Source organism: Chaetura pelagica, unplaced genomic scaffold, assembly GCF_000747805.2.
Source record: "Chaetura pelagica isolate M959 unplaced genomic scaffold, ChaPel_1.0 scaffold109, whole genome shotgun sequence".
NCBI lineage: Eukaryota > Metazoa > Chordata > Aves > Apodiformes > Apodidae > Chaetura > Chaetura pelagica.
Window position 1 is genome coordinate 9,551,963 of NW_009970725.1, and position 21,146 is coordinate 9,573,108.

At 39.0% G+C, this 21,146-nt stretch overlaps 1 protein-coding gene across 1 annotated transcript; it reads left to right on the forward strand.

Annotated features, from left to right (window-relative positions):
- The first annotated feature begins 672 nt into the window (after positions 1 to 672).
- USP14 (ubiquitin specific peptidase 14 (tRNA-guanine transglycosylase)) lies at positions 673 to 19,445 on the forward strand. The gene is made up of 17 exons (XM_010006919.1): positions 673 to 758; positions 1,396 to 1,543; positions 2,043 to 2,204; positions 2,814 to 2,846; positions 4,646 to 4,750; positions 6,343 to 6,446; positions 8,565 to 8,623; positions 10,481 to 10,611; positions 10,912 to 10,992; positions 11,711 to 11,790; positions 13,233 to 13,347; positions 14,610 to 14,675; positions 15,002 to 15,094; positions 16,024 to 16,152; positions 17,180 to 17,240; positions 18,400 to 18,507; positions 18,631 to 19,445. Exons 1-17 carry the CDS (start codon positions 673 to 675, stop codon positions 18,780 to 18,782), a joined length of 1,713 nt encoding a protein of 570 aa, XP_010005221.1. The 3' UTR covers positions 18,783 to 19,445.
- The last annotated feature ends 1,701 nt before the right edge of the window (positions 19,446 to 21,146 follow it).

The window sequence follows — 21,146 nt, forward strand, 5'->3', positions numbered from 1 at the left end:
GTCCCGTCTCGCTTGGTTTGAGTTTGGTGCGGAGGGAGGTGCTGCTGCCCCGCGGGGGAGCCCTAATCCTGCGCCCCCAGGTTCGGGTGCGCCTGCCGCCGCTCTTCTGTAACCCTTTATTTAGTTCCGTGTTAAAAAGGAGTCAACGTTTTCTTGACTCGCATCGCATCCCACTCTTCCCTCCTTGCTGCGAAGAGAAGAAGCTTCTGGTGTTGCCTGCAACAGCAAAGCGCCCAGTGGCACTTCTAGGACCGGTTGCTGGGGTGTTTTGTCTTCCACAGGTCTGGCCTCAGGATTTGTTAGCACCTGAGGAGCAGATTGTAGGCGGCCTCAGTACACACCCGTGTCCCTGTTTCTCTGCGTTTTGATTGTGATTGGCAAATTGGAATCCTGATGTCGGTATAACAGGGCTTCTCCTGAGCTCAAGCACTTCTGTATGAGCTGTGCTTTCTGTTCAAATACCTGCTTCCTTTTTCTTCTTGTTTTCAAATTCACAACTTTCTCTTCCATTTTGGAAACATTTGGTGACATTTCAGACATCTCTGAAGAGAAGATGCTTGTGCTCTTCAGCTTCCTCTTCTTGAGTACTGAGTTGTCAAAAATGATGACACTACAGGATCACAACTGCTAACTCTTCTGCATATTTAGCAGTGAATGCATGACTGTTCCAAAATGCAAAACATTGAAAACTATGGGCCTGATTTGTTCAGTGACAGAGTAGGTTGTCTTCCTGGAAAATGGGAAAAGGCTTGTGCTTGGTAGGTCTGAAATATGCAAAAGAATAAATTCTGTTTTTTTAAAAGATCAGAAGATACTTTCTGCTTGAAATACTGAAAAAACCCCAATAACATGAATTGCTTTATAGGCTGATTTAGACTTAAGTTTTGATTCTTCCTTACTACCAATCACAAGCCCTGCATCCATCTGAAATCTGAAACTTCTGGGAAGGTTTTAAAAAAACTTTCTTAAAGTATGGTATTTCAGCCACTTGCTGTGCACATAGGAAATAACTGCATGCAGTATATATTGCATATATATATTATATATTATATATATATGTATATATATATTTTGCAGACTTTCACCAAAACTTCATCTTGCAAAAGTAGCCTTGTATGCCTGCAACAGCCATAGGAAGTGATGAAAGATGTGTAACTATTCATTAGAAACACGCTGTTTATTCCAGGCATTTTTGTTTACTCTTGGTCAGTACTAGCTTTACTAAAGTGAAGTTAACATGACTTTGTATTGTTCTGTTGTTTTGCTGATGATCCCATTTCCAGCATCAAGAGTTAACACTTCACCTGACAAAATTTCACTTCAGTTCTTCATTCCAGTCCTGCACCTTTTACTGGGATCAAGGCTTCTGGAGCTGTTGTCTGTATTTGCATGCAGGGACATTGTTTGTATGAAGACTTTCAAACCTGAGGAGGAGTGCAGTGATGATGGTGTAGAGGGCACTGTCAGGCTGACCTTCCATGGGAAGGAAGCAGGAAGTGTGCTGTTTTACGGGCCTGGTCTTGATGCACACTTACCTGCTCAGGTAGCTCCACGTGAACGACACTGATAGCCAAACCCGTGGCTCTCAAACTGTTGCTTTGCTTTGAAAGAGCATGGTATTTGTCATTGAAGGAGAACAGGAATGCTGTGGAAACCTGGAATGGAGAGTCTCGCGTCTTAACTTCCTTCAGAAATTTGTTTGCAATGAACAGTACCAAGAGACTGGGAGTGCTGCTTTTGAGCTGCTTTCATGGAGATTTGCCCAGATAATGTCTCTTGCTATTAGACATATTTGTTGCTTGCAAAGTTTCTCAGTATGTATGTTGCTTACAATGGTTTTGTAGGATGTTTTTAGATGACTTGGGCATAGTATGTTCTGATGGCTGAGACACCTTGTAGAAAAGGTTTCCTTTAGATTGGTTATCGATGAGTTTTGGAGTTAAAAGCTGTGTATTTTGAGGTGGTATAAAGTCTGGAATTTGAAATACTGGATTAATCTTGGTAATTACATTTTTGTATACTAGGAAATAATCTAATTTCAGAACATTTTATTTGCAGTTAATGTGAAGTGGGGAAAAGAGAAATTCGATGGTGTGGAGCTTAACACCGATGAACCTCCAATGGTCTTCAAAGCTCAGTTGTTTGCACTGACTGGAGTTCAGCCAGCTAGACAGAAGGTTATGGTCAAAGGAGGAACTCTGAAGGTAGAAATCTGTGGTTTTTTATATTATTTCTAACTTTATTACATTATAAGAAGATGAACAATGCCAGTGTTTCTCCAGAAGATCTTTCATTTTATGTATTAAACTGACTACACTTTTCAGAAATAATTCTGTATGATTCATTGCCTGCTACTAGAAAACACTGGCCATTTGTTGCTAAATGATTGGGAGGCACACTGCTGTTTTAAAACACTTCTTCACTCTTTTATATCAAACACTGCTCTGCTTGGTGGCTATTTTTCTAATCCTTTTTAATGTTCAGAATCTGAATGGAACTTTTTGCTTTTTAGCTTGTGTGAGGAAAGTTTCCCTGGCACTTCTTTGCTGGAGACTTTCTAGAGTGATGTGTTACAGGCAGCTTTTTTACAGGAAGTTGTTTGCAGCTCAGCAGTGTTGAACAACAGATGAAGAACCTTATTGAGAAGACAACTTGACTGCCTTTTATTTTAGTCAGACAAGACTTGTTGATGTTTAAATAGTTAATATTGTGGAATCTTGGATGAAATGCAATGTTTTTAATATTAATGAAAATACTTGCTTGTCTTTTGCTGCAAGATAATTAACTCATCTTTTATTTCATTTCTAATACAGGATGATGACTGGGGGAACCTGAAAATAAAAAATGTAAGTTCTGAGGAATAACTACATTTTACTAGTTTGGTTTTTCTTTTGGCTTTTAAAGAAATGCGTCAAGTTCTTGCTGTTGCTGTTTGAATGAGTAGCTCTTCAAAAATCAGACCTTGATAAAAAATAATTTTATAGTTGTCATACCTAAGCATTCTAGCAGAGTTCTCACCATTGATTTGTAAAAAAACCTTTTTTTGACATCACTAGGTAAGATACACCATCCTCCTGAAGTACTTGGGGGCATATGATTTCTCTGTTTTTTACAAGAAGTATTCTAGGTCAGACCAGTTGTCATTCTGTGTTGCTTCTCTGTGACCATGACAATAAGCAATGTTATGTAGAGAGGATTTGTGAACCTGGGCACTGTCTGTGGTCCCTTGTGCTTGTAACATCCCTAGCATGGAAAGTCATGGCATTACAAACCCTGAAGTTAGAGCTCTGCCTGTTTCCTTTTGTATCAGCCTGCTGAAATTTGTGCTCTACTAAACAGCTGCTGTTTAAAAGCAAAGCCATCAGTAATGGGTATTCATGCCATCAACTAGTTCAAAAAGAAAACAAAAAATCAGTGTATTTGTGTTTCTTACCTATGTAATATTGTCACTGGGAATCCTAAAGGTTTTTATATGAGGTTTTTTGGCAATTTTACTTTTGGTAGGTATTCTGTAACATCTTTGTGGTGTTGGTTCTGCTGAGTTCTTCACTGAGCAGATTGAATTAGATTGCATTACTCTTACCCTTGTAATTAGTTCACAAGTGCCGATTAGCAGCTTCTAGCTGCAGCTCTTGTAGCAAAGCCGTTCAGCAAAACTACCAGTACGTAATAGTCTTGCTCTTTTCTGCCTACTGTTATGCTAATTGGTGCCTTTATTAATTTTAATGATGTTATGTACAAGTTCTAGGGATTTATTTACACTGTCAAAACAGGTTCTTTCCGTGCTGTTGTTCATCCTTTTCCTTAGCACATTATTTTTTATGGCCCCAGACAGACATTTTCTCCCCCTTTGATAGATCATATTGTATACATGTACTTCTTTTGAATGATGAAAAACTCCATTTCCTTATGCAAGTCCAGCAAGCATGGTAACTCAATTGCTTTTTTTTTCCCCTCTCTTGAATGTGAGTCCTCATGCCTAAACTGACAGGTCATTTTTGTAATTTTTCACTTTTCAATTAGTGTCCTCAGGACTTGTCAGACCAAAGGAGACAGTGCTTCCTTTTCCCACTTGCTTTTCAGGTGAAAAGAATCTGAACTCAGGGCTGTGGTGCTCATTATTACCTGCATCTATCTGAAATGTTACCCCAGATTCTAGGCTGAAGATAGGGGATGTTTTTGTTGTTGTTTAGAGAGTTCTGGATTTGAGAACTTGACACTCTGTGGCTTGAGAAGCTCAAACGCTGTAGGTTCTTTCAAACTGGAATTTAGCTGTGCTGTGGTTTCAAGCTGTAAAGCTAGTACTCTAAGACTTAGGGGAAGAGTGAAGTGTTGAAGTTGCTTGATCCCTAGTGGTCCATCAGGAAGAGAGCTTTTCTGAACACTTCACCTGGAAGTATTTAATGAATGTTTAAATTCAGTCCCTATCAGAATATTGCATGGTCAGCTAGCTGTATTTTCTAGATAAGGAGAAAGTTAAGGTACACCTTTAAGAAACAGCAGTTCTGTAAACTTAGAGAAAGATTGTGTTTATTTTGGGGGAAATAGCTGAAATAAATCAAGAGCTTAAGAATTTGATTTCTATTTTTTTTAAGTGGAAATAACTGCCCTTAAATACTTACCACTGTTTTTACTGTGTTTCAAGGGGATGACCTTATTAATGATGGGTTCTGCAGATGCGCTTCCGGAAGAGCCAGTTGCTCGACCTGTCTTTGTAGAAGACATGACAGAGGAGCAGTTGGCTTCAGCTGTAAGCATATTTCAAACTTTGGTGTCTTGTAAACCTTGGAATAATGGCAAGCTTTTAAATGCTTGCAGTTACTTAAAAATGGATTTTGAAACTTTAATGTCTGCATAGCTTTTATAGCTTCTCAAAGAAATGCAAATTTATGTTGATGACACAGCTGGTAGCAGTGATGAGAAGTCTGGACTTTGAAATTAAAGTCGTATAACGAATGTTGGGGTTTTTTTTGTAAGCAGGCAGCTTAGTAAATTTTCTAAAAATAGCCTTGCTGATGTTTTTGAAGGCAAAGTTCTATTGCTCTTGCTATGTTAATGTCCTGGACTTTGCTTGGTTTTGTTAGTAGTATTAGATAATCTTTTCTGTATGAAAAATAAGTTTGATATTATTGGAATAGATTATCTGTTTTCCTTTATGTGGGTAAAGTCTGGAAGAGCATAATTAACCAGTTTTTTTTCATGAAGTAACTTCAGTTTGAATTGTTTCCTCTTTTACAATTGGAAAGGCTTAATTTTCTCATCAGTCATTTGAACTAGATAGGATCTCTTTGTCATACTTAATTCCATGACTGTTTTTAAATGTGCATGCAGAATGGGAATATTTTTATGCATGTCTGTATGAAAACAGATCTACTTTAGTATTTAATGCTTTCCATGGCACCAGCAGGTAGGAGGTGAAGGATATTTATGCATTTTTTTAGACTAACTATATGCACAGACTTTGAGGTAACTGAGACAAACAGTGAGATGATTCAGTATCGGATAACATTTTGAAGAAGTGGGGCACATTACATTTCTCTGAGTAAAATGTTTGTTTACATCCGAATTCAGTGGTCTGTGCTGCATGTGCTCATTAAAAATGGAACGCACAGATAAATGAATTCTCTCTTGCTAAAATAATTAAGTGGTAGTAGTATGCAGTGCTACTTCAATTTCCTTAAACTATGTGCTTTTCCCTGACAACTACTCAAATATGCAGGATGAAAAAGGGAAAAAAAAAAGAGAAAAGAAAAATGCTATTATATTGTAATTTATAGTTGTTTCTGAAACTGGTCAGTTTAGTTACTAGCTGGCTTTCACATTTGTCAAAACTTTAGAAATCCAAGTTGCCTGAAAGAATCAAATTAGTGATCTGTTGCAAGCTTCAGGAGAGGAGTTCAAATAAAGCTTTTGTTTCTAGCTATGAACTTGATCACATTCAGAGTTTCACTGAAAAACTGATTTTGATTAAAACGTCACTGTTTTCTACTAATGTATTCATGTGGAAATTTCATAGAAATAGAATTTTAAGGTCAAAACTTGAATGAGGTCATAATTCCATTTTCTGAATGTCTGCCTGCTTGAAGAATACGTTCATTACATGCACAGAAAAAATACTTCAAAGCATCCCTGGATGTCCTCTAAAAGCACTAAATGGTGAAATGATTGATATAATCAGAAAATGGATCTGAAAAATTTCATGAAGCTTGATGGAATATTCCAGGTTTTGCACATCTCTGATAATTCCTTTTCTTACAAGCTTATGTCAAATGACAGCGTTTATACAAAAACGGTTGCACATCTCTCTCAGACCTTCAAGAATCCTTGTACGTTTTTTGGTAGATGGAGTTACCATGTGGATTGACAAACCTTGGCAACACTTGCTATATGAATGCTACGGTTCAGTGTATCCGCTCAGTGCCAGAAGTGAAAGAGGCCCTTAAAAGGTAGGGTTCAGTACAAAAATACCAGGACAAAAACGTTTTCTTTATCTTATGAAATAGATACTTTGTGCAGCGCTCATCTTTATACCGGTATGGATTATTGTAACAGTTTGTTACTCTTTAAATCTATTCAAGATTAACATAGTGATCGATTAAAGTTTATCCTATGGCTGTGTTAGTCTGTACTTTTTAAAGAACTTAAGACTATGTATTTCTTGGAACTGTCTTTTAGTGGAGAGAATGTGTTTTGCCTAGCTAACAATTAGTTCCTATCAAGACTGGTTAAAATGCTTAAACAAGCTACTGAACTCCTAACCCTGTTTACTAGTGTTAGTTTGTACAGTCTTGTTCTGTATAAAAGAATTGTAAAGGAGTCCTGTTCCTTTGAGGAGTATTTTTTTAATGACTGTGTTGCAAAATGTGTTTTTAGGCATGAAATTCTGCCTTTCTGTTACCAACATTTGGTACTTGGAGGTACAGCAGGAAGCTCTGAGATAGGATCATGGGTGGTATTGTGGAGACAAACTGCAATAAGCTGGAGTTGGTGTTATGTGGATATGTAGGAAACAGAAGACATGCCCTTATGGAATTTGTTTCATTTGTTCTAATTGTAGAATAACTTTCCTGAATCTTTTTTTTTGTTGTTCTTATGGGCTGAAATGTGAAAATGACCATTTTTTTGATGAGGAATTTACAAGAAACTTGACAATTATGATGATAGGTGGAAAAAAGAATACATGGCAATGTGAGCCTGAGTTTCTCCTCCAGATCAATTATAATGAGAAAACCTTTAGGATTTGAAAAAAGTGAGGATTAGATAGACCATTACCATCTTAGGGTTAACTTAATTCCTTTAAAAAACATTGCTTTCTTGCTACCTTGGTACTGAACAGGATATTCTAGATTATTGTAAATGGTAGTTATTTAAGTACTTATAATTTTTTTTCATTCTGTTAGCAGGTGAGCATTAATTATTTAGCACTGAGAACTATTTGTGAAGTACAAAACCTTTATTTTAAAGCTTTTTCTTGTTTCATTGTTACCCTTTTAGAAAAGTCTGTTTATTTCCATTTAAAGGACTCTTGAGTTACTGCACCGAATCAGAGTCTTTGACAAATTTAGTGTATCAAATGTCAAAATGTACCCTATAAAACTGGCAGACTGCAATACAAGATGTGGCCTGATAGTCTGTGGGAAGTCAGATTCACAGGCAGCTGCTCTGTTTTCCCCTGGAGACTTAGTGACTGTGTTTGGCCTTCCTCTGCTTGACAACAGCATGGAAGGGTATATGGCAGTGGGAGAGAGGTGAAAGAACTGACTTGGGAAAACTGACTATTATGGCTTCATTTCTCACCCGTTGCTCTGTCAATTTCTACAAGGAGAGATGTTTTGTAGCATGTCGGATGGAAAGTTTCCTGCTTGTCATCTAGCAATGGACAGAATGTTTAAAGTTTAGTCTTGAAATTAAAGCATGCAGGGGATTTTTTTTTGCTTGAGTGCTCGTATGCTTTGAGGAGGCCATCTGTTTCTCCTGCAGCTGGTAAATTAAGATATCATTCAAAGAAGAGTGGTAGGTTCTAGTAATATGGGTGGACACCCTTGCTTTTTCAGTGTAGGACTTATCTCCCTAAGAAAGATGTTTCTCCTCTCTCTGTTTTGCCTGTGCTTTGAAGGGAGGAAGGAAGCCTGCCCTCCATCTCTGCATTTTATCTGCCATCTCTCCTTCAAGGTGGCTTTTAGCATGTGTCAGAAAAAGCTGTGGCAAATGTTTCAGAAATGGAGTAGCTTTTATTCAGACTTTTTTTCAGTTTCTTTAAAAATAGATTGAGTTTTTGAGGCAACAGGATTAAAAACACAGCAGTGATGTGTCCAGACTTCTTACTTTGCGTTTGTTGTCTCAAGGATGCCAGTTGTCCTTTGCTTTCATGCAGTGCTTGTAAAATAGCTGAGACTTTCAAGCAAGCGTGAGTAAATCTTATCTACAGTTACTTCTGTTTTGGTGATTGATTTCTTTTGATACATTTAAATAAATCCAGCTACTTCCTGTTTTCTGATTAAAAAACCTGGCTGGTCTTCTTGATTGTACTTAATTGCATACAAAATATTTGTATTCTCTTTTAGGTATGGTGGTGCCTTAAGAGCTTCGGGAGAAATGGCCTCTGCTCAATACATCACTGCAGGTTGGTGTTTAGAGCAGAGCATAGGTTTAGGCTACTGTGTGGTTTCCTGCTAACTGCAGATGAAAAGCGCTGCATTTTTAATTTTTTTTTTAGTGCATACTTCTTAGGAATTTCAGATCTGCTAGCACTGGAGGATTCATTTTACTCTGTTGTTTGTGCCTCTAAAGGTTATTCTGACCATAACTGCAAAGCATACGTCGCTGCATGTTAGCTGCACACTAGGAAAAAATATATTCAAGTATGACCTAGGCTTAGATATAAATCATTTATATCTCTGGTTTGCATGTAGGCATAAAGTGATTGGAACTTCCAAAAGCAGACTGCATCCATCTGTTGATCATTTAGTGTAGAAATATTCTAGTGTACAGTTCTTTGTTTCACTTAATGGTAGGCTGATGCTGTTCTCCTAGAATATATATTTCATTTCTATTTTTTAATGTGATTTATTGGCTGAGCATTATTGCTGAGGTGGTAACATGCTCTACCATTGGTCTTAGCTTTACCCTAAAAATCCAGGTTTCATAAGTGAAATAGAAAGTAGTGTCTTCAAAAGGAAAGTTGCTCAGTTGTGGTGGTCTGAGTGCTCACAATGTGGGAGCTCACAATGGCCCCGTATCTCCAAGTTCTAACTAGAATTCTAGTTAGACCCCTTACACTTGAACAAGGGTACTACTTGTCCACTTTTTCTTTTTTTACTCTATTTCATTGCCCCACTAAGATGCTGGGCCAGGACACTGGGATTTCTACCAGTCCATTTAAGGAAAAACAAAACAATATAAGGAAGGAAAGGTCCAGTTTGTGGGTATGCCTGCTGATCGAATTTTGGGGTGGTAAGTTCAATGGTTACTCTATACAGCCATGCCTGCCCCTCCCCTTTTCACTGCCTTTACTTTGTGTCCCTTGTTAGTTTTGTATATATTTTTTGTTAAGGTGACAGCTCTGCTTTTTAGGAATCTTCATAGTTTAAATTATTAGTTGGTTCTTAGGTGCTGAGCTGGTCAAGAACTCCTGCATGACACTTATGGCATTTTTTTTAATTGCTGTGTCATATCAGTTGTCTGTCTTATCAAGGTCAGTGAAGATATTTCTTAAAGAGAGGAAGCAACTGACCTTGGTTCCTTGTAATCTTGCCTATATTCACTTATTCAAGAGTATCATTCACTAGTCTCTCCACTTGTAAATTAGTGATCATGCAGACTGTTTCCTACCTCACAGGATTGTTGTGAGGATTAACAGGTGTCTCTGAAGTGATTTTTTGATTTTAAAATGCTTTAACCTGGGTAGATAAGACATAGTGTGTCTGGAGCAAAAAAGAGCCATGTGTATTGTCATGCAGTCAGTAGCATGAAATTGCACATAGTTATGAACTTTTCTGCACCTGTGCATACACATATTTTTTTTCCTGGGTCTTAAATTAAGCATGAGTATTTTCTAGATATTGTAGTTGGAAAAAATGGAAGTTTTGGTGAAATGTAAGTTGCTCTAGAGGATAGATTGTGAATGCCTGCTATATTCTCTAGGTATAGTCCTCTTGTATAAACATGTTCCTCAAATGAAATTTTTACTGCTCAAAGTTGTTTTGTTGTTTGTTGTTAGCAGCCAGCAAAGAAAAGGCACTATGTGCCAAACTCTCAGAATTGTCATCTTATGCTTGCAAAATCGTGTTCACAAGTGAGATCTTAGGTGCACCTGTTATGCCACCTGGCAATTTTGGTCCTGCTTTGGAAAGATCAAATTGGACACTGTTAAGTGATCAGTCTTTAAGTGTTGCTGCTGTTTCACTATTCTTTTTAAACTTCCTGCCATGTTTGAATTGTTTTTCCACTTCTCAAAGAATTCACTTACTTTTTCTCCAAGCTCTTAGAGACTTGTTTGATTCCATGGATAAAACTTCCTCCAGTATCCCACCTATCATTCTCCTGCAGTTTTTACATATGGCCTTCCCACAGTTTGCAGAGAAAGGTGATCAAGGCCAGTACCTTCAACAGGTAAAGAACCATTAGTAGCTTATTGTTTGAAAATTGTATAGTACATTGAAAGTTTAGAACAAGAGTATTTTAAAACTTCTGTTCTCCTGTGAAAATAATTTATTCCATTAGAGTGTTTGCTTTTTTATTGTATAGAAAAGCTGAATGTAATATCAAGTACTAGCTCTGAAAATGTATGGTGGAATACGGAGACATTCTTAGTTAAGGAGTACTTTGTTTTTATAGTGCAAAGATTGCTGAGTTTGATATTACTAAATCATAACATTGCTAGTCAGATTTAACATTCTGTTCCCTTCCTAGGATGCCAATGAATGCTGGGTGCAGATGATGAGAGTACTACAGCAGAAGCTGGAAGGCATAGAAGGTGATACAGTTATGGAGGTAATTGTAGTCTTACTCTAGCCAGAGTTAAGATTCATAATACTGTACTTCACATGTGCTTCAATATGTGCTTCATGTATTTTTCGCTAATAATTATCTTATTATCTTCTTTGTGAGTTCTTTAACGTGTATGTAGTTCAGTAAGTAAAATTCTTTCTAATGTGTCCAATCAGCATAATGGTACCTGTTTCATGTCAGCTGTGCTATGGAGTGTGCTATAGGAATACTTTCTCTTTAGGCTTTGTAAAGCATGTGTTGGACCAGGGTGGTGATGGCCGAGTATGCAGGAGCTGGCCCTGATAACTTGTGAATTTAACACATAAGAACTCTTTTTTCTGAAAAAAATGTGCTATTTCAAACCTGATAAGAAGTTACTTAATGTTTTTCCCAAGACTTTATCAGACTGACTCTCTTCTTTTTTGTAAACTGTTTTCTGGAGAGTGATAGATCTGATAGACTACTCTAAAATTTGAGACAGGTATAAGTTGGGAGGGAGGTGTGACTTCCTGATTGAAATCTTACTTGGTAATATGCTTTGAGGTGGCTTTAATGTATTTGTTTTTAAAGTTTTATATTGTGTAGGGAGATTGACTAGGAGAAAATGCACCTATAGATACACAAAGGAAAGGCCTTTAAATCAGTGGGGTTGTTTTATCTGTAAAGAAGACTGTCTTTACATGCCATTTAAAGTTACATCATAAGAAAATTTGTCTTACAGACAGACTCTGGAGCTACAGCAGCATCTTCTAAAAAGAAGAGTTTAATTGACCAATTCTTCAGCATTGAATTTGAAACAGCGTATCCTAAAGACTAAGGCAAGACATGAAGAATGATCATTTCACACTCTAGCAGTTGACTGCAGTGAGCATGAAAAGCACCCTTCAGAATAGTATAGAACATAAAAGTGTGTGTTGGGGAAGAGAGAGAATGGTGTATTGCAGGAGTACATAGAACTTCAGTTTAAGATTGTATATACTTTGAGAGAGAGGATGATGTAGGAAGGCAAGCTGGTGGAAATTTACAGAAAACCCCCCCTGAATTTATGTATCGGATTTCCTTCCCAGAGAAGATTACCAGTTATCTACTTCAAGCATGCTGACATGTTATATCCAAATAAAAGTAATCATTGTTCTAAATAGCCTTTTTTTTGGCTTGTAAGGGAGTGTTGATGATGCACTTGGCATGCTAAACATGCAGAAAAGATAGCTTGATTTCTAGAGATGCGGCTGCCAACTTTCTAGTAGCTTTTTTTTAGTAAGGACAAAAAGCATATGATCACATGAATCTCGCATCTCATGCTAAATCTTACTCTCTTCCCACTTCTGCACTCCAAAATCCCAGCTTGTCCTAAATAGAAACATCCCGTTAGATGATGTACTGGATCTCCTAACTTGGTAGTAATGAAAAGGCCTTTTTTAAGGGAAGAGTCATGCGTCTCTCTCCCTGTATTGTTATGTTTGTTATCCCTGACATAGTTGGGAGGAGGGGAATGAGTAGCTAAGGAGTGATACACAGACCAGTGACAGGAGGAAGAGACTTGGTAGGAAAGTAGTGTTGCAAACCTTCCAAGTGTGATTATGGCAGCATGTGTAGAATAGATGCATTCAGAACAGTTAGAAAAATACCTAGTTAGAAAGGAAGTGGATGAGAGAAAAAGATTGGGGTAGAAGTATGAAAAACAATGGGTTGGACAGAACAATTAGAAGAATATGTAGAAAATGATGAAGAAACAGACTTCATTTCAATGAAGAAGACATGTATGAGGCAGGGAGAGGAGGCTGTGTATGTTGAAGGAAGAAAGAGGAAGTCTGGCCAGCAGCAGGAGCAGAAGTACTTCATTAATTGTAAACAACAATGGAACATAATGTTGCAGGAAGGCTTCATAACTTAGTATTGGCACCCAGTTAGCATGATTTGTGTCATGGGGGTTGGCTGGTAGGGGGAGAAATAAAGAACGAAGCTGGCCTTACAAGCTTAAATGTTGATTAAAAACTTACTTCTTTCTTTTTTTTTGGTATGCTGTCTGCCTGAGCTGCTGCTTATTATTAGACACACAAAGGAACAGATTGGTTAGAAGGAAGGGCTGTTTCAAATCTTATTTTTGATACTATGAGAAGTAAAAGCACTATTGGTACACAAGCACAGGATTAGTTTAAATTACTGTGCTGTTCAGCATGTTGTTTTCACTGGAGCAATAGTTCAGCTCTTGGTGCATGATGGTTTTCCTTAATTTTGTGAAGCATGAAATGTACAGAAGCTGAAGAAGAGGAAGTGACTAAAGGAAAGGAGAATCTGCTTCAGCTTAGCTGCTTCATCAATCAAGAAGTTAAATATCTGTTTACAGGACTAAAATTGGTAAGATACTACAACTGTTGTTAACTTAAATTCTAAATAACCTGTGGTTTCAGTCTGTGACTTGGAATTGAGGTCTGCTGTCCAGGCTTTATGAAGTTCCAAGATTTTCTTTGGTATTCAAAGGGAAGATGGCAGTGAAAATGAATTGTGTGTAAAGCAGACTTCATCAGAGTTTTTTCTTGACCCTGATGTGATCCTCATGCAGGTAACCGAGTGCAAGCCAATTTGCTACTTGTTTGTTCAGTTGGCTTTCACTTCAGACTGAGCAGTGTCATGATTTAAGCATGCTGTAAACAATTCCCAAGAAGTCCAGAAATCAATTTTAAAATAGAATGGCGTTTTGGTTGCTAAGAAAATCAAACAGATGATGGAACAATTAAATTTAATTTTCCTGATTTTGAAGTGAGTGTTGTTTTCCATGACGCATCAAGTAGTATTTGCTTGTTTATATGTATTTTTAAGTTTCAATAGTTTTTTTGAGAATTTGAAGGAACAAGGAGAGGAACTGCTACAAAATCTTTGTAGTAACAGCTCTTGCAGAATATTTGTATAAGGACAGGGATGAAAGCACTTTGTACAGGACTGGACCAAGTTGTATGATTTTCAGATAATCTTTTAATCAGCTTTTCCTTTTTGATGAAATCTAGAAGGAAAAATAAGAAAAAAATAGTTAATGCTCACAAATTAAGAATATTATGAAAAAAAAGGACCTCACTTCCAGGCCAGAAAAAGGTCTTCTAAAATTCTGATGCTGGATTGGCTGTAGCAAGAGAGTCACAACACTAACAACCAAGCCAGACTTTCCCTGAATTTGGAAGGGTCTCTGGAAGCAGATTGTCACCACCTGTCTCCTTATATGCAGCTCTGTCTGCATTAGACTGAGAGTTGAGATATGTGCAGATATTCCCATCAGAAGAAGCTTCAGATTTTCTTTAGTTGTGTTCCAAGCATGACGTGATGCATACATAACCAAATCAATTTAAAATTCATTACCAAATCCAGTCGCAAGCTCCTACAGAATCACATTTTCTGCATTGAGAAACCTCATGTTGTCAAGGCTCAGGAATGAGCCTGGAGCTGAATGAATGAATGAGCATGGCCTTTCTGCCAAGAAATTTCATAATTCTGTGCACTGTAATGGCTGATAGCAACAGAAGAGATTGGCAGAACAAGGTTTAGTTTATGGTTGCTTATCTGTGCTGTGCTTTTCTTTCAGTTATGCTTTATGGTGAACATGTGTTACTACCTTTTGTTTTTAACAGCGACTTCAAGAGGAAATCACCAAACTCTCTCCAACCCTGCAGAGAAATGCACTCTATATCAAATCTGTGAGTGGTGCTTTTGTTGCTCTCTTTATTATTCTTGTCAACTGTCAGTTTTCAGTCCCAAAACACAAAGTATTCCTGCAGCAGCATATGATTTATGTTCTAAAGCATCTGAATATCCACTACCAAGAAATTTAAGACCAGTTGAAAACTACTTTTTTGAGTACACCGCTATACAGAGCTGCAGATTAGGAGGCCTTGTTGCATTCTCACGTGTTTGTGTACAAATATGTCCCCAGAATAGCCTTTAATTTAGGATGAGCAGTGTTTAAGGTGTAAAAGATCTGTGAATATCTGAAGTAATAGCTGCTTCTGACTTTTTTTTGCAGTCTAAAATTAGTCGCTTGCCAGCGTACCTGACTATTCAGATGGTTAGATTTTTTTACAAAGAGAAAGAATCTGTGAATGCCAAAGTTCTTAAGGTGAGTAAGTTTTCTGCATATTTAAATTCAGTTCCTCTTTGTTTCTCAATGAGTTTTTATTGTAGGTAGACAACTCATCCTTGAAGCCTATTAACTAAATAATTTGCTTTTAAATTGCATTTAAAAATATTAACAGTGCAGTTTCTTTGCTTAAGTACAAAGTAGCTTTGTTCCCAGTTGTGATGGTTTGTGGCAAACTGTGCTACCAAATAGGCTGGGGCAAGAAGTAAGGGACAGAAGTGAATTTGCTCTCATACTGTTAAGGATGTTTATTGATCTTTTTTCATCAGTGGTTCAGAGGAGAATGTTTAATTAAAGAGAGGGCCATGCTTTCAGTCACTGGACAGTTCTAAAGTTGGTGAGAAATGTTTATGGTAACAAACACTTCCTGTATTAGTTGTTTTAGATGTCTGACTTTCTGACAAATGCAAGAACCAGCTAAATGATCCAGTTTTGCTTTCTGTTGGCCTTGGCTGATAGACCTCCTTGGCTGCCCAGGGAACACCATGCTAGATTATGCCTGTTCCTTAAGAGACAAGCAAGGGAATAAGGCCTGAAGGCACATGATAACTATTTTAGAAGTTTGTTTGGGTAACACAAACTTTTGCAAGTGTACAGTCATTATGCATGCATTTTTAGGTCTGCATAGGTGTTTCTGTAGTATGAAAGTATGACAGCTGGTAATAAAGAATCTAAATATTTATACTTGATGTAGAAATTCATAATGTTGTATTTCTACTGAATAAGGTATTCTTCTGTGAAAGTATTGTAGCCCTTTAGATAAGTACAGTCAGCAACATTTCTGTAGTTCAAGTTGTCATAAATGTGATGTTGCACTTAATTTGACTTAGTGTTTTCATCCTATGGGAGAACACTTTCAAGGGGAGCACCAAATTCTCGTAATAATCTTAATGCTTTTTATTCCCTAGGATGTTAAATTTCCTCTTATGTTGGATGTGTATGAGCTGTGTACTCCAGACCTTCAGGAAAAAATGGTTTCTTATCGATCAAAATTCAAAGATTTAGAAGATAAAAAAGTAAATCAACAGCCAAAGAATGTAAGTCTTTTGGCAGTTTCACAGACATTTGGTCAAATAAGTCATACATCTGAAATTGGGTTACAATAAGGACTGGAGAATAATTTACTTCCTTAAATATATTGTTTTCTTATTTGGCAGTCAAACACCTTGATATTGAGTTTTAGATTTTTTTGGTGGAGTTTCATGAAAATACAGTATCTGCTTTGGTATGACTGCTGGATGAGATGGATGCTGTAGACAAACATCTTGCTTACATTTCTATTTCAAAATGTGTTGAAATGCAGTGCTTCTCCTTACCAGTGTTATGCCTAAATGTTTTCTCTGAATGACAGAAAATTATTCTCTTCAAGCATGACTGCTTGCTGGCAGGTCACTGTTTACACCATTTCCTCCTTGCCAACTGGAAAGGGGGTTGTTCAAGGGAGTACTACGTGTCTGACTGATACCATTTAAGTACTAGTGAGCTAAAAGTTTCTATTCTAAAAATTTGGTAAATGGTTTCATCTCCTACCCTGTCTACATACTCTAAAACTGACTTGCCTTTCTTCAATGAAGGGAAAAATAAAAGAGCTGTAACTGTAGTTTTTAAGCCATGTTTTTTTCAAGCTTGCTTACTTCTCCTGGCCTAACTCTTGACAGTTTCATTTAACAGATTTGAATAAGACTAGCATCTCTTTTTACACAGTGAGGAGCAAGGAAAGAGTGCTAATTTTAAACAGAATGTGTTGGCATGCAGAGTCTGTCTCCAGTACTTTCTTGTTGCCACTTCTGCTTTTAGTAGGTCCCTAACAAGGAATAAAATCTTCAATTTCAGAATTGTTCTTGTGCTTCAAGCCTGTAAATCTGGTGGGTAAACAGTCTAGGCAATATGTGAGCTTGTTCAGATTAGGCTTTTGGATGTCCAGCTAGAAATACAGCATAGTAATGGACCTTGATTGAAGCTGAATAGAAAATGTTTAGGCTTATCTTTAAATGAACATGCTGTGATTGTGCTAAAGGTTTCTCAAGACCATTCCACGTTAATTCAGCATATTCTGTTTTTCAGTCTAGCAAAAGTGATGGTGCACAGAAAGAAGTTAAATATGAACCATTTTCTTTTCCTGATGGTGAGTACAGGATATAAATCTATTTTCAAGTAACTTTCTATTTACTCATGTTTATCTATTTGTAGGAATATTTTGAGACCTTAAAGGGACCATCTAGTTCCAAGCCCCCTGCATGGGCAGGGACACCTCCCACTACATCAGGTTGCTCGGAGCCCCATCCAGCCTGGCCTTGAACACTTTCAGGGAGGGGGCATCCACCCTTTCTCTGGGCAACCTGGGCCATTGACTCACCACCCTCATGGTGAATAATTTCCTCCTGATGTCTAACCTGAATCTGTTTAAAACTATTAACCCTTGTCCTATCACTACAAGCCCTTGTAAAAAGTCCTTCCCCAGCTTTCCTGTAGGCACTTTCAGGCACTGGAAGGCTGCTGTGAAGTCTCCCCAAAGCCTTCTCTTCTCCAGGCTGAATGGGGAGCTTGAACCACGAATGCCTTATGCATTCACCCTCATGTTGAGGACACTGTGCAGAAATTATTGTGGAGGTCTGGTGTACCCAAATTGTTACCATTTTGGTGCTGCCTGAGGCTTGTGTGTGGCACAGTACCTGGGAGGTGAGGGGGCTGTTTGACTAGCTGGAGAGCACAGTGAAAAACTGTTACATGCTGGAGTGCTGGGAAGTGCAGTTAGGACGTGTTGGGGACTGTAACACCCTTCTTGGTACGTTGGGAATTAGCGACTTTTTTCTGTTGGAAAATGGAATAGTGTAACCGAGCTCACTGCGGAGTGGTTGATGCAGCCGGGTGTTCCCAGCAGCGGCGCCGTACAGCCCGTGCTCTGCACCTCAGTCCTTGCAGTTTCGTGGCTCCCCTTGGATGCAGACAGCAGCTGGTGTTGGAAGGAGGTATTGGCTCAACCCATCCAGAAGGTTTACTGACCATACCTCATGGTTTTGATGCTTTGTGCTTCCCGGATTTGCGTTACACCCAAGATACGTGTTTATGTCACAGAAATGGACGACACGCTCGGTCTCCTGAGGGGCTGTCCTGGCTGAGAGCTGCTGCTTCTGGTTCACAGTGATTTAGACTGTGCTCTACCTGGGGTTTCACACCCTGACAGTGCTGCAGCGGGGCTGGTGCGTCTTTGGTTTGTGTGCTGTTAAAAATGCTAAAGCTGCTCATGTAAGTCTCACAGAACCGTTTTTCCCCTCTTCTTTCAGATATTGGTTCTAATAACTGCGGCTATTATGACCTGCAGGCAGTGCTCACACATCAAGGCAGATCAAGTTCCTCTGGGCATTACGTGTCTTGGGTTAAAAGGAAACAAGGTAAAAAACCAAAATCACAGCACTCTTAACCACCTTTCACAGCTTCTTTCATGTAAGTGGCTGTTTAGCAGGCTTATATTTTGTGTACCTAAATTACAAATAATCCTCTTGTTTGTCTTGCAGATGAATGGATTAAGTTTGATGATGATAAAGTCAGCATTGTTACACCTGAAGATATTCTGAGGTTATCTGGAGGTGGAGACTGGCATATAGCTTATGTTCTACTCTACGGGCCTCGCAGAATTGAAGTAATTGAAGATGAAGCTGAACAGTAGTCTTCAGTTTTAGTCGTTCTGCCTAGGTGTGAAATAAATGTTGATTACTGATCACATCTTTAACCCCAGAGCTTTAGCAAGTGGATAAATCATTTGTTCAAACCTTTTCATGTGAAGAGGGATACTGTTTCAAAACTGATCCATGTACCAGTTAGTCACTACTGGACTGGACTGCCCACTGTGGTGGTGACAACATCTAAAATAGCTTTAATGTCTTGCAGAAGATAATTTTTTTTTTTAAAATGAGCCTCTGCCCGCACCCCCCCTCTAATCTCATCAAGTATTTATTACACACACCTGTTCTCACATTTGTTACTCTTGCATGGTTTATACCACAGTTCAGTAGCAGTCCATCCTTGGCCTTCCCTGGCAGTTTTGTTAGGGAGGTAGAAGAGAAACTGTTGCCTTGTTGCGTAACTCAGTGCTGCTGCCCATAGCCAACAGCCATGGCTACAATCAAATCTTTGTCCAGCCTGACCTGCCCATTCAGTCTGTTCTGTTGCTGGCATCTCATGACTTTGAAATAAATTGTGATCAATAATGTGTCTCCATTAAAAACAGTTCATGTCTTAGTAGTGTAGTTAATATGTGTTTGGTTTCACTTCTTGGGCCACCGCTGATGAATGTCTCAAAAGTTGTGTAATAAAGCCACTTTTTTTAAGCCATAGGGATCTACTGTCCTGTTACTCTTTACTTGGTAAGTCAGGTGTGGTGGCTGCAAAACTGGGCTTTGCTTACTTACGGTGCCTTGTGTTCCTTCCCCACAGGAGTGCAGCAGCTCTCTGCTGGTGGGAGGCTGCAGTGAACAAGTGTCAGTGTTGGCTGCAGCCTGGACAGCACTGGGCCAGCAAAAGGACTCAGCCTCTCTGTAGGGGCTCTGGTTTTTAATGTGCCCCACTCCTTTCTGGGAGAGCCAGTCCCTATTCGTAGGAAATGCCTTCAGTTGTGTCTTCACTGACAGGGAACTGTGGGGTGAGTTTTACTGTGCCTCGCTTGCTTGGAGAGGACCTTCCTCCTTTATCCTCTGGGGACACTGGCTTCAGTTATGACCTTCCCAGCTACTTTTCTGCCTCACAAGTTTGTGCTGCTGGTTATCACCCTGCACAGCTTCGCTGCACAGCTTCCTCTGGGAACATCCCAAAGGCCTAGGGGTGTATTTTAAACCAAGTTGTGTGATGCTTAAAGGTTTCCTTCCTTGAAGGAAGCCCCGGTGCTGCACTGGCTCAGTTCCTGTGTTCCCCATAGGAACAGTACACTCCTGCTTTTAAGGGCTTGTTCTGTCTTGTGCTTAGGAGGAAGGAGAGGCAGTGCCTGTGCTGCTAGGAGGAGCTACATCTTCCCAGTTGTGCTCCTATGATCAAAGTGTCCTCTCTTAAAGCTGCTGTTAGCAGTTGAAAAGAGCCTTCTGTTCTGAACAATTACATGACCATATGCCTGTAAAAATGATTGATCTTTTATTACTGGTCACAGTCTGATGGTTATAAAAGAAAAGGTTAGCTATTTTTCCTTTCCAGGAAGCATTCTGCCCCATTTTTTTCTGCTGCTCCTGCTTTTCCTTCATTTTAAGATACAGGCATTTATCACATCTGACTAGTCTCACTGGGATAAGATATACTTGGTTATTTGCACCTGGGACACTGAAAAGGCTGTAGGAGAAGTAGCACTTACTGCATGGATCTAGAGGTCTGCTGCCTCCATTGATCCATGGAGATCTTTCTCAGTCTATCAAACCATTTAGTTATGCCTTAAGGTTGGGGGCTTGAAGCAGCCATGGGGATCCCCACAGTCAGGGTCTCACTTCCCATTTCTTTGGTGGCCAGAGCAGTTCTGTCACAGTTTGATCAGGTCATACACGTCAGATGCTACAGAAAAAACCCTACACTCCTCCATGCACAGAGGCACAAGACTGCCTTGCCTGCTGGGTGAGAAAAAGGGATGAAAAATAAATTAGGGGGACAGCTCAGTGCCCAAGTCTTGCCTGGCACATGAGCAGTGAGGTTATGGTTCATGCCTGAAACATCAAGAATGTAACTCACTGGCTGTGGATTCAGTCACCTTCCTTGTGACCCTCTCCTCACCCCCAGCTTTCCCAACCTCAAGGTGGCAAACAGGCCAGGTTCAAGAGATGTTAGTCCTCCCCACATGCTTCAGCTCACAATATGCTCCAGTCCCTCTAGTCAACTGAAATAAGTTACACTTCATCCCTTCTACCAAACTGTACCTGCAGTGGGACGCAAGACTCAAGCTGTATTTCCAACAACTCCCCCTTACCAGCCCATATGGCCTTCCAGTGAAGCACCCAGTCATCAAATTCCTAAGACAGTGAAATACAATCCAAATGCACAAAGCTCTAAAGAAGGGCTC

Bases quoted from the DNA above. Each gene is read 5' to 3' on its own strand.
- USP14 (XM_010006919.1), top strand. From the start codon at position 673: ATGCAAAACATTGAAAACTATGGGCCTGATTTGTTCAGTGACAGAGTA. The intron at 10,993-11,710 runs GTAATTGTAGTC...TTTGTCTTACAG, and splicing joins AAGGTGATACAGTTATGGAG to ACAGACTCTGGAGCTACAGC. The intron at 16,153-17,179 runs GTAAGTCTTTTG...TCTGTTTTTCAG, and splicing joins TAAATCAACAGCCAAAGAAT to TCTAGCAAAAGTGATGGTGC.